The sequence below is a fragment of the Cyprinus carpio genome, chromosome A8 (genome assembly GCF_018340385.1).
Source record: "Cyprinus carpio isolate SPL01 chromosome A8, ASM1834038v1, whole genome shotgun sequence".
Classification (NCBI taxonomy): Eukaryota; Metazoa; Chordata; class Actinopteri; order Cypriniformes; family Cyprinidae; genus Cyprinus; species Cyprinus carpio.
Window position 1 is genome coordinate 22,363,803 of NC_056579.1, and position 13,139 is coordinate 22,376,941.

At 38.1% G+C, this 13,139-nt stretch overlaps 1 protein-coding gene across 5 annotated transcripts in view; it reads left to right on the forward strand.

Moving 5' to 3' along the window:
• Window positions 1–13,139, forward strand: part of LOC109057341 (cytosolic carboxypeptidase 1-like) — a 30,493-nt gene that overhangs the window by 14,736 nt on the left and 2,618 nt on the right. For all 5 annotated transcript variants that reach the window (XM_042762806.1, XM_042762805.1, XM_042762807.1 and 2 more), the window contains 12 exons: window positions 25–515; window positions 1,699–1,782; window positions 2,479–2,565; window positions 2,696–2,844; window positions 3,147–3,234; window positions 3,367–3,511; window positions 3,903–4,053; window positions 5,244–5,424; window positions 5,677–5,806; window positions 5,888–6,019; window positions 7,878–8,054; window positions 11,854–12,023. In XM_042762806.1, the coding sequence (XP_042618740.1) occupies window positions 25–515; window positions 1,699–1,782; window positions 2,479–2,565; window positions 2,696–2,844; window positions 3,147–3,234; window positions 3,367–3,511; window positions 3,903–4,053; window positions 5,244–5,424; window positions 5,677–5,806; window positions 5,888–6,019; window positions 7,878–8,054; window positions 11,854–12,023 (1,985 nt within the window). The remainder of the gene's footprint in view (window positions 1–24; window positions 516–1,698; window positions 1,783–2,478; window positions 2,566–2,695; window positions 2,845–3,146; window positions 3,235–3,366; window positions 3,512–3,902; window positions 4,054–5,243; window positions 5,425–5,676; window positions 5,807–5,887; window positions 6,020–7,877; window positions 8,055–11,853; window positions 12,024–13,139) is intronic.

Below are 13,139 nucleotides of genomic sequence, written 5' to 3' on the forward strand. Positions count from 1 at the left end.
GATCACTTTCTGTTTTGTTCTCAGGATAATGACTTTGAAAGCCCCAGATCTATCATCCCTCCATCAAGTGATAACTCAGAGCTTCATCGTCCCATCATCATTCCCACCACGCCGAGCTCCTTGGGGCCTCAAAACAGACGTCCACTGCGAGAGGACCTTGTGACGCCCAGGCCAGATGAATCACCTCTGGAGCTGGACAGCATTTCCATATCAAAAAGGCCAGAGGGCACAGCGGACCATGATCTGGTCTGTAGTTTGGGCCGTCTGGTTGTAGATGGTGGGGTGAATGGAGGCTCTGTGGATGGGCTTCAGGACGAGGGCGGGGAGCAAGCCGTGCTGGAGGTGCCAGACACCGCAGCACTGCTGCCGCTGCACGACCCTGACCTTTACTTGGAGATGGTGAAGAGCACCCGCTCAGTACCCGCCTACACAGAAGTGGCTTACCCAGATTACTTTGGGCATGTGGCACTCAACCTCCGCGAGCCCATTCTAGAGAGGGTTTATGGTGTGCAGAGGTACTACACAAATGGTTTACTAACTTTTTGCTGTGAAATACTGTAATTGAAATGTTAAAGGAATAGTTCACATAAAAATAACAATTAGCTGAAAATCAACTCACCCTCAAGACATCCAAGATGTAGATGAGTTTGTTTCTTTTCATCAGATTTGGAGAAATGTAGCATCACATCACTTGCTCAGCAGTGGATCGTCTGCAGTGAATGGGTGCCGTCAGAAGGAGAGTCCAAACAGCTGATAAAAACATCACAATAATCCACACCACTCCAGTCCATTAATGTCTTGTGAAGTGAAAAGCTGTGTGTTTTTGACTTCAGACCCTTACTTCTGGCTAAAATATGAGTCTTATCCATAATATTGATGAAGTAGTCTTATCTGAATCAGGAGAGAAATATGCTCAGATCAAGCACTGTTTACAAGCCAGAACAGTTCTGAACAAATATGTCTGTGGATTTTAATGTGAGAGGACAACAGAGGATAGACTTTTTCACTGGTGGAAGCGTGATTATGGATTAATAATTATTAAATATTTTGGCTAGCAGTGACAGTTTAAAGTTTAAAAAGTTTTCTTACAAAACATGCAGCTTTTTGCTTCACAAGATGTTAACTGATGGACTGGAGTGGTGTGGATTACTTGTGATGTTTTTATCAGCTGTTTGGACTCTCATTCTGACGGCACCCATTCACTACAGAGGATATATTGATGAGAAAGTGATGTGATGCTATGTTTCTCAAAATCTGTTCCCATGAAGAAACAAACTCTTCTAATGTACATCTTGAATGGTCTCAGAGTAAATTTTCATCTAATTCTTGTTTTTGTGTGAACTATTTAGTCTTATTTAATAAAGTCTAATTTAAAGCAGTTCTGTGCCATATTCCAAACCTGTGTCTGATGTTGAGCAGAATGTTCACACTGCTTTTTTTCTATACAACAAAAGCCAGGGGTTGTCAAGCTTAAAAAAACAACATAAAAGCATCAAAGTTGTCCACCTCACTATATTCTCAATCTTCTGAAGTGTTTTGTGTGACAGTCAGACCAAAATAAGCAACTTATAGACAGCTCCCAGTCACTCTATGCTTTATATGGAAAAGAAAGTTTATCAGAACATCTAATTTTGTGCTCCATGGCTGAAAGTAAGTTGACAAAATGAATTATTCACTTAAGACATTCTTTTTCAACAGAATGAAGATTTTCCAGGACATTGAGAGGCTCATTCATTCCAGTGACATCCTCGATAAAGTCGTATATGACTTAGACAATCAGAGGTCAGTGTGCACAAGAGGACACTGAAACAGTCTTGCTAGGAAGAGCTAAACAAATTCAAGTGGGCTTAGACATAACTAGCAAATATTTAAATAAAAAAATTCAATTAAATTTTTTTTTTTTTTTCGGATTTTTTAAAAATATATAATTTTGTAACAACAACAACACATTTACATTACAACACTACACATTTTTTGTTATGGAAAACTGATTCAAAAATCAATGTTAATCAAATAAAAATAATGCAAGGTACTTTTATGAAATATAGGTAAGATTATTTTTTAATGTAAGAATTTTAGATTTATAGTCATGACAAAATTATATAAAAAATACAATAATAATAATAATAATTGTTGTAGATTTTATTATTTTTATAAAAATGTTAGTTTTTTTTTACATTTATTTATTTTATACTGTTTATTTACTTTTTTGTTTGGAATGAACACCCATGTGCTATCATGGAGCTGCATTTTGCACAATGTGAATCAATACTAATTAATCATATCCTCTGGTATATATCGGCCAAACACTAACTGTTGACAGTAATGCCACTTTTCTGTATCTTTTTTTTTTTTTTGGATAGGAATAGAACAATAAATGACATATATTTATAGTTTCCGACACACCCAGGCTCTTGTCTTTTGTATTTCTGAGTTATTCAAAACGCATGAATCTTCAATATAAAAATGTTCTTTCAGTTGTCCAGTCACTGACAACGGGGAGTCTCTGAAGTTCAACTCTAAGTTTGAGTCTGGAAACCTACGGAAAGCAATACAAGTCAGAAAGTATGTGTAAAATTAAAATATGAGCCTTTTTTGTTGTATACTGTAAATGTGATTTTCATAAAATGAAGAAGCCGTTTTTTGTTGTTGTTGTTGTTTTTCATTTCCTTGTGTTGCCTGTTTCTATCGGCAGGTTTGAGTATGACTTGATCTTGAACTCAGATATCAATAGTAATCACTATCACCAGTGGTTCTATTTCGAGGTGAGCAATATGCGTCCTGGAGTTCGTTATCGATTCAACATAATCAACTGTGAGAAGTCCAACAGCCAATTCAATTATGGTGGGTCATTTCAAGCATTCGTTCAGAAACAAACTCTACTCAAGTGCACAAACACATATACAGTAGTTACTTTCAAATGTCTGTGCCATTAACCTGGATTATTAAGTAACCTCGTACTAAAGTACTAAGTTATGAATAGTGCTAGAACTAAAAGCCATTGTGTGCACATATTTACATAAAGTGTGTTTAGGTGTTGTAGCATATTCCACTATTTGCATATTCTTGGTCAGCCCATCTCTAACCAACTTCAACTTCAGAGAATATGTCTGTCAGATTTCTGATTTCTGTTTATGGTGTGACAGGTATGCAAGTGCTCATGTACTCTGTACAGGACGCCATCAACGGCAGCCCCCATTGGGTTAGAACAGGATCGGACATCTGTTACTACAAGTAAGAACCATCATTTCCATGTTGTCTGATTACCCATTGCTATTATATTTTTAGTCTTTGAAAATAAATTGATTTGTGGGTTATCATGCACTGGAAATACAGTTAAGTTGACCTCTATCCCTATCTATCCAGGAATCATTTCTCACGAAGCTCCATTGCAGCCGGGGGTCAGAAGGGCAAATCGTACTTCACTTTGACCTTCACTGTGACCTTTCAGCATAAAGATGATGTTTGCTACTTTGCCTACCACTACCCATACACCTACTCAATGCTGAAGGTACTATACAAATGTACCCTTCCTAAATTGATGCATCTGATGTGCAGTAATACCTGAATGTGTCTTAACTAGAAGCCCATTAATATAACAGTTTGGGTGCATATAGTTGTGTCCTTTATAGACTGTTTATTGTATACTATGATGTACTGTAGCCAATTTTTACCTTAATATTTAGTATTACTGTTGAAGCTATGGACTAGTAATTTAGTGCACAGCTTGTTTAGAATGGCAATGTTAGCCCAGTAAGCATGCTTCAAAAAAATGGATACCATCAGAGTGCATATGCCATTTTATTTTAATATACCATGATATTATCATCATCCTAATCTTGCACGCTGTATAGTGGGATGCAAAGTAGGATTCCGTTTCATTTTGTTCCTCGATCGTTTAGATGCATCTGCAGAAGTTGAGTGCTTTGCGTACTGCTCAGATCTACTACAGACAGGATGATCTGTGTGAAACGCTGGGAGGAAACAGCTGTCCCCTGCTCACCATCACAGCCATGCCAGAATCCTCCAGCAATGACCACATCAGCCAGTTCAGTATGTATCACGCACACAAGAACATCTCTGATAAACTTACAGCCATAGCTGGAAAGCTTATCAGTTCATTTGGCAAGAAACAGCATGCCCTCTTAATCACACTCACACTCATACGTATATTCTCATGTAAGTGCAAACACTCACTTGAATGCTCTCACATGCGTCCTCATGCAGGCTCTCATGCACCCAGTTTCTTGAACATTAACATGTCATGCATTCACATGCATCCACTTTCATGAACACTTACACGTGTCCTCATTCATGCTCACATGCACTCACGCTCATTAACAATTTTCATGCATCCACATGCACACTCACATAAACACTCACATGCATCCTCATGCACACACTCACATAAACACTCACATGCATCCTCATGCACACTCACGGGAACTTTCAGATGCATCCTCATGCTTACACATTCACACTCACATGCTGTCTGCTCTCATGCACTCACCGAAGAACACTCCCATACATTCTGATACCCTTTCACACGCACACTTAAATCACTCTCTCTAATGAACACTCTTGCATTCACACTCCCATGCACTCTGAATGAACACCTACATATGTTCTCATGCCCTTTCGCAGACATGCTCGAGTGCATTTTCTAAAGTCCACTCTCCTATCCACTCTTGCATGCATACTTCCAAGCACACACTTTCTCATGTACACTGTTATGTACTTTTGCATGGACTGTCACATGCACATTCTCAGGCATGCTGCCATGCACTCTAAAGTGCACTTTTTCATGAAAACTCACATGCCTCTTTATGCACTCTCACATGCATGAGTTCTTACATGCTCCTTTACATATTCTTTCATCCACAGGGTTCCTAGTGCTATTGTCACTTCAGCCTCTCATACACTCAAGAGTGTATTCTAGCGTTCACCCTACCATGAATTCATTTACATGCATTCACATACACTGTTCTTTAATGGCCTGCATATACCCTATTGCATTCTTGCATGCACCTGCGCATTCGCTCATTCAAGCACTCTCTTATGTATTCTTGTGTGCACCTGTGCATGCTCTCACTGAGGTACTCTCCTATGGATTCTTGCATGTGCTCACTCAGGTACTCTCCCATCCATTCTTTCATGCAAACTGTCAATAATGAGATTGTCATTTTCAGCCTCTGTGAACAGGTGTGGCACGCTTATCTATGGTGTAATGTATATGTTTGTAGGAAGCCGTCCAGTGGTGTTTCTGTCTGCACGGGTGCATCCTGGAGAGACTAACTCTAGCTGGGTGATGAAGGGCACTCTAGAGTTTCTCATGAGCTGCAGTCCTCAAGCCCAAAGTCTACGAGAGAGCTACATCTTCAAAATCATCCCCATGCTCAACCCTGATGGCGTCATCAATGGAAAGTATGTCAACAAACAAAACAAATCACCTCCGTCTTCTATGTTGGTTCTAACAATTCTAATTGTTGTGTAAATGCATTCATGCCACCTCTGAACTGTGTGTGTAAATATGCCTAAATGCAGCTTCTAAAAACAATGTTATGGCCACGTTGTAGCCTTGAAAGCTTATGTGTAACAAAATTGAATCATCAATCATTCTTCACACACTTTATCTGTAATCGCATGTTTCCACTCTTCTTTGTTTTCACTCTTCAGTCATCGTTGTTCTCTGAGTGGGGAGGATCTGAACAGGCAGTGGCAGAGCCCCAATGCCGAGCTGCACCCCACCATCTACCACGCCAAGAGTCTCCTGCAGTACCTCAGAGCTACAGGAAGAACTCCGCTGGTGAGAGAGCATCACACTGGATATGAGAGAATGGTTTAATGACATCAGCAGTTCGTTAGTCTCTTAACTTTGTGTGTTTAGGTGTTTTGTGACTATCATGGGCATTCACGGAAGAAAAACGTTTTCATGTACGGCTGTAGTATTAAGGAGACGGTGTGGCAGACCAATGCCAACACCAGCACCTGTGACCTGCAGGAGGACCTTGGATACAGGGTAACACGCTTTCATATGCTAACCATTCTAAATCTTTTATTGGCATCTTTTTGGCAGGTTTTAATGTATTACGTAGACATATTCTTACATTTACAATATACAAAGATTCTCCTCAGTCCATCCAGATGATTTATGAAAACAAACCTTCAAAAATGGCTTTTATAAATAACTATTCAAATTTACATATTAAAGGAACTAGTTACCAAATAATGCTAATTTGTGAACGGAAATGCTTGTGTAACACAAAACCCAAATAAAGATATTTGATGAATTTTTCAGTTGTTTTAGAATGGAATAAATGCATGATATCCTTTATACCTGCTCGCAGGTTTAGTAGCAGCAAATAGTCCAAATGACTGTGTAAAAGAAACCAGACTGGCTGTATTTGACTTTTATTTGAGCAGAATATCTCAGTAGTGATGACTAAACTCCAGCTGTCATGTTTGCTGGTGTTTTCAGCTCATCAGTGCATTTTTCTGTAATGCAGAGAGAGCTAGTGTGCATGGTTGCCAGTTTGGGAAGATTAAAGTGCCTCTATTATGGATAAATGAAAATGAGCTTTCATGCAGTGTGTAACACAGCTCTAAGTGAATGAAAACATCCTGCGAAGTTTTAAATCTGAAAGTACACCGTGTATAAAGTTATTGTCTTTCAAAAGAAAGAGTCGACTCTGAATCATTGAAACGAATCGTTTTTAAAACGAATCCCAAGCCCTTTCATGTTGACGTCAACATGAAAAATTAGCATATTACCCACCCACTTGTTGGTCTTTTAGCTTTGGTCTGAATGAAAATGCAAATTTATTCTTTGCCACTAGGTGCCGCTTTTGGAATAAAAATAGCGGTTTCCCCGGTAACGGCTGTAAACAAAGCAGCACTGTGCTCACAAACACTGCATTATCAGGCATTACAGTCATGATGAAATGAAAATGAGACCATCAATCACAGCAGATTAGCGTCACGCAAAGGAGGGGTTTGTAAAAATGAATCAATGAGTGAATCGTTTGGAAGACGTTGAACAAGTAAAGTAAAAATAAATGCATATTATAAGACAATGAAAGTGTTTTTTGACCGTGCATGCATGTCAACCTGTTGTAAGGGACTCCCAAAACCAAAATATGAACCTTTCATTACCCATAATAGGGGCACTTTAAGCAAACCACTGGGTGGAAAATGTATTGATTTAAGAAAAATCAAGGATTTTAAACTCTTGACATCTGGCATCTGCAACCATGAAAGCTTGTGGAGGCTTGTTACTAATGCAAGATTAAAATGACACGTTTTCAGAATAAATAACCAAATATCGCAAATATAAGGCAAATATCGCAGGCGATTATATTTAATAAATGGAGAGGAGCAGAAATTGTGATCACGATTGAAATATGATTAATCAACACTGACTTGAGATAAATCATGACACTATTGTCTTTAAGAGCTGCTTTTCAGCAGAATCTGAACTGTCTCCATAATTGAGTTTCCATAATTGATTCTGCTTTTTTCCTGTTTATTTTTGTGAAGCTGCTTTGACATCATTTGTATTGTATAAAGCGCTATAGAAATAAAGGTGACGTAATTTTTGAAGCTTAAAATTTTTGACTCACATCATATTGACAAAAACAGCTAAAGCATTACTCAAGTAACTTATTTTCACAGACTAAAGTCAGTCATAAGATTTTGGAATGACATGAGGACGAGTAAATGACAGAATTTTCAGTTGTAAAAATTCTAAGACTCAAAGATATAGTAGAAAACGATTGTGTAAAGTTTACACTGTTTATCAGTGTTGATCTTGCCAAGTAAATTAGCTTTCTGAAATATATTTGAAGCTGAAGCTGCTCACTGTGCATCATGTGTTTCAGACTCTGCCTAAGCTGCTGTCTCAGATGGCTCCAGTGTTCAGTCTGTCCAGCTGCAGTTTTGTAGTGGAACGCTCCAAAGAGGCCACGGCGCGTGTGGTGGTGTGGAGAGAGATCGGAGTGCAGCGCAGCTACACCATGGAGAGCACGCTGTGCGGCTGCGACCAGGGCAAATACAAGGTGAGGGGGGGCTCTCTTCAGAGACGCACTAACATGTTTTTGTTGTTATTGTGAATTCTGTTGATTTAAATATGTAACTATGGTAATGTTACCTTCTTGGCCAACTTAGGAGTTTTGTTGAAGTTTTGAGAGTGAATTTTGGTAGTCTTGGAGGCATCAGTTAGAACGAGTTGGAAAAATTATGAATGGGAAAAAAATTACCAAAATTCTGTTATCAAGCATTTTATTTTATTCTTTATGCTATTTATTAATCTTAATGGAAATACATTTTTTACAGGGTGCGGGAACACTAAACAAAGAGACAAACATTCAAAATAGAACACATTGTAACCCTATGCAGATGGTGTGGAAACACACCCACACACTTAAACATGAAAATTGTTAACACCGGATCAGTTTTAACCGTATGCAGGGTGCAGATAAACGTTATCCAGTGTGACATCAAGGTTCCTGGCTCTCTGTGTGGGTGAGATGGTTAAGTTATCTAATGATATGACAAGGTCTTGGCTGGAACAACAGCTTGGTTAGTGATAAAATTCAGCCATCTGAGATAAGTGTTCATCCAGACAGAGACGCCACACTTTACGCTGTGTTAGCAATACACGCTGTGTTCATCTGGCACTGTAATTCAGATCTGACGCACAGTTAAAACAGTGCTTAGCTGATTTCACCAGTTAAGTGCCGTTAAGCCTGTGTTAACATCTTTTTAAAGATGTAATGTGAAAAGCATGTTTTTCTTTTCACCAGTTGTTGTTTTGTTCTGGAGCAATTGCTGTAAGCCTTTCTGCAATCCTTCAAGTAAAAACAACGTCTTCCCTGGACTTCATAAAGTAAAAAGAATTACTCACAAAGCCTGTCCAAAATCATCTTGGCGTCCCTATGCCAGTGAAATTATGAAACAGCAAAGCCGTGAAACTCTGAAATAACACGCATGGAATTATTTAGTGACCAAAACATTTAACATTTTGAGCATATTTTTGTCTTGATTCAGCTCTGCGCACTCTGGGCTCTCCATCATCTTACATCAAAGACCATGTTATTTTTGCATCCATTAATTTTTCCTTTTTTAAACCTGAAATGAAATATGGAAGAAGTTCCTCTTTAATCCAGTAGTTCAAACACTGATGAATAAATAAGCAAATACAATCTTATTTTCTTTATTCAAATCTCTTATTTTATTGAAAATCATGACAATTATATACACCTTCTTTATATGCGTGTGTGTGTGTGTGTGTGTGTGTGTGTGTGTGTGTGTGTGTGTGTGTGTGTGTGTGTGTGTGTGTGTGTGTGTGTGTATATATATATATGTATATATATATATATATATATATATACATATACATTTTATTTATAATTAGCATAATTTTTTTCTTTTAGTTTGAGGTTTTAATGTTGATTAATATTCTTTAATTTAGCATGATTTAGTGTCACTTTACACTAAAAGCTCCCTCTAGCATCTATTTACAGATATAGATGGTAACCGATTGCTTTTGAATTTCAACAAAAAAAGCATAAATGTTTTATGACCTTGAAGGTTCAAAATATCTTAATATGTGCATGCCTAAAAACATGTATGAAATACTGATGACATATAAATGACATTGCATTTAATCAGCTGTTCCCATATCTTGAAAAGTAGGTGAAATTATATTATTTAATTTTTTAATAAGTTGTACTCTGAGTGACCCAAGTTGGAGTAGGTTATGTGCATAAAATTATCTGTATGTAACCTTGTGTGGCTTTTTTTTTTTTTTAATTCAAAAAAAATCAATATATATTTTTATGATGAAAAAAATTCCCATAGTTTAAAATGTTTAATAAAGGTGTGAAAAGTCTGAAACAAACTTTTATTTTGTATGCAGTGCACAAAAATAATTGTGCGTACAGTTCTAAATTTAATGTAACATTTAGAAATGCAACAACAGTTTATTTGTTTGTTTTTTGTTTTTTTCCTTATCATGGTTAAAAAGGAAAAAGGAATGGATGCAAAAGTGCATGGAGTGATTTTAATAAATAGAATAATATGTTTAATTGAGCCTTTCAAATATTTTTAAAGGAAGCATTAGCCTTTTGTAAGGGAATGTGACAATGTCATTCAGTCTAGCTGCATGTTTGATATTTTGCAAAGCAGTAACCTAAAAAACACCAACAGAATCCACTGACTCGCAAGAGCTGAACAGATGTTTTCCAGTTTCCTGACTAATTAATATGATCAAAAGTGATGACCACTGCTTGTTTCTCTAACTAAATGCTGAAATGAGGGTTTCCTAATGAGTGTGAGCAGTAGATGGCGCTACAGGCCATGTGTGAGAGATGCAGTGGGCTCAGGTCTGTAATAGTTACTCAGTCTTCTGTCTGTAGGACACATAATGGCGCCTCTGTGAGTTCAAGGAACATGGCTGAAGCTTCTTTCTCTCCAGTATGTGAATATAATAGTAACAAAATGAAACTTTACAATAACTAGATTAGTGCTGTGCTAATGCACTGTCCCATTAAAAACAGTACTCTATAGTTCTATAACAATGTGTGCGTACCTGGAGTCATTAAATATTTGCTCACGTTGCTACTACAAGCTTGCAACCTTTTCGGTCTTCTCATTATTTACAGTCTGTTGGTGCTAAAATTGTACATGTTCGTTTTTACTTTCTTCCCCTTTTAAAATGTTTAATTATTTTTAATTTAAGTTTAAGTTTTTAGTCTAATCCTAAAATTGCAAGAGACCATCTGACTGACATGTCAAGCATTTATGTCATAGCAGCGGGTTAAGCTAATAAACGGATAAAACAATAATAAACTCCAGTTCAGCAGTCTCTGTGAAAAGCTGTACAGAGAATTGTGGAAAATGTGATCAGCACAATAGCAATCCAGTAAGTGCTGTTTACTTCACAGACAGAAAACAAATCAGCTCGTGGGTGTCTGGTTTACTTGCTACTAAGCACCTCAAGCAAAACTCTAAGGATCTTCCAAAGGTTTCATTTCATTAATAACAAACTTTTGGCAAATCCGGTGATTAGTGTTTTCAGTGAATGGACCCAGTGCGTTGTAAACACGACTTTGCTTCCAAGGAGACTGATAAAAACCACCTGTGTGCCATTGCTTGAGGAAGTTGTGTACAGCCTGCCAATCACAGATTTCTCTAGACTGAGAACGCACTTTCCAGTTCGGTGTGCAGTATGCATCAGAGATCCGCCGAGTTACGCACAGACTGTTTTAGTTAGTTTCACGGACTGATCAGATTAGTCCAATATGTGAAGATAGCTTCTTGCCTACAGAAATGATTATTTATTTTGGCTGTTTATTTTTGGTTAAGTAATGTTTTTAGTTTATTAAATTAACAGTATTAGTGTAAGTTTTAGTTTAGTGTATGATAACCCTAATGACCATATATACAAGGGTTTGTGTAAAAAGTACTAAGTCATGTTTTGCTTGGGGATCACATACTTATTTCACTCACTGAAATGCAAATCAATTTCTAACCTTTATTAATGTTTTTTTTTTTTTTTTTTTTCTGGATTTTTTGGTTGGTATTCTGTCTCTATACGTTAAAATAACCCTACCATAAAAATTACAGACACTACATTTCTTTGTAAGTGGGCAAACTTACAAAATCAGCAGGGGATCAAATAAATATTTCCTCCACTGTGTGTGTATATATATATATATATATATATATATATATATATATATATGATCAGGATGTGAAATCACAGACGTCCTCTGTTAAAATGTAACTCGGATGTCATTTTGCAAACAGATCCTTTACAAATAGTGCTTGTAACAGGTCTGTGTGTGTTTGCAGGGGCTCCAGATCGGTACAAGTGAGCTGGAGGAAATGGGTGCTCAGTTTTGTTTGGCTCTGCTCCGGCTAAGACGCTACACGTCCCCCTTAGAGCTCCAGAACCACAACTCCCATCTCCTGGACACGGAGAACGACCTGATAGACACACGCGGCATCCCCAACATCACCAGGTACACGCTCACGCACCAGTACAGTGACCGTATCCAGCTCAGGACGTCCTGTTATCTAGAACCGGCACAACAGCTGCCATAGTGAATTTCAATACAACATTAAACAGCTCAGAACCTGTAATGTCCAGAACAATAGCAGCTATGATGTCCATGATGTCTAGAAGCTTCTTGGGAATGTACTTCGGCCCCTCCCGGCTTGTGTATTATTGTAATGGATAACAACACACACACACACACACACACTATCTTGCAGGCCTCTTCTAATGGCCGGCACCACTTGAGGAGATGTCGGTCACATGGGGCTCAGCGCACTTCAGTGAAGAGAGAAGCACTCTGCTCATTATAGTCATCTAATCACCTGATCAAAACGCCCGCTAATCCACTTTGAGTCTGCCCCCCCTCCTCCTCGGCCTGTCTCGCTCGGATCCAGTTTCTTCCCCTCACACCATTAAAACCATTAAAAACCCACTAAAACCAGCCAAACCACCAGACCACACATTAAACCATTTAACTGCTTAACAAGAGAGCCATAAAACCATCATCACTCTTCGTAAGGTTATTGCGTTAGGAGAGAGAGACACCGAGAGAGAGGCATGCAGAGAAATGCGTCCTCTGCCGCCACATGAGATTTACCACCGCTAACCTGCAGGAGTCGTTTGTCGGTTTTGGTGTATTGACCAGTCATTTATTATAGCCCCGAAGTCAGGTTAGAGATCTGAACAGCCCTGAGATCTGAGCATGAATGATGAGAGGTCCTGAGTTGAATGGGGGTCCTGGGTTATTTCTAGAGGAAAGAATATCATAGAGACTTGGCTTTGTTTACAATCTTAGCAAACAATCATGTATTAAAAGTTCTTCAGTCAAGAGCAGTGAGTGATTTTTCTCTTTGTGTTTTGTTGTTTTATTAACGTTTAAAGGGATAGTTCAGCCAAAAATGAAAATTCTGCTGTTTAAACCTTGAAAGAGTTTCCAGTAATGACCAAATTTTCATTTTTGGGTGAACTATCCCTTTAATGTCAAGATGCAGCATGTTTAGTACTATTAGTCTGCTGTCACTTTAAGACCTGCACGTATCTAATATACAGGCATGCGTCCGTGTTTTTCTTAATGGTTTAC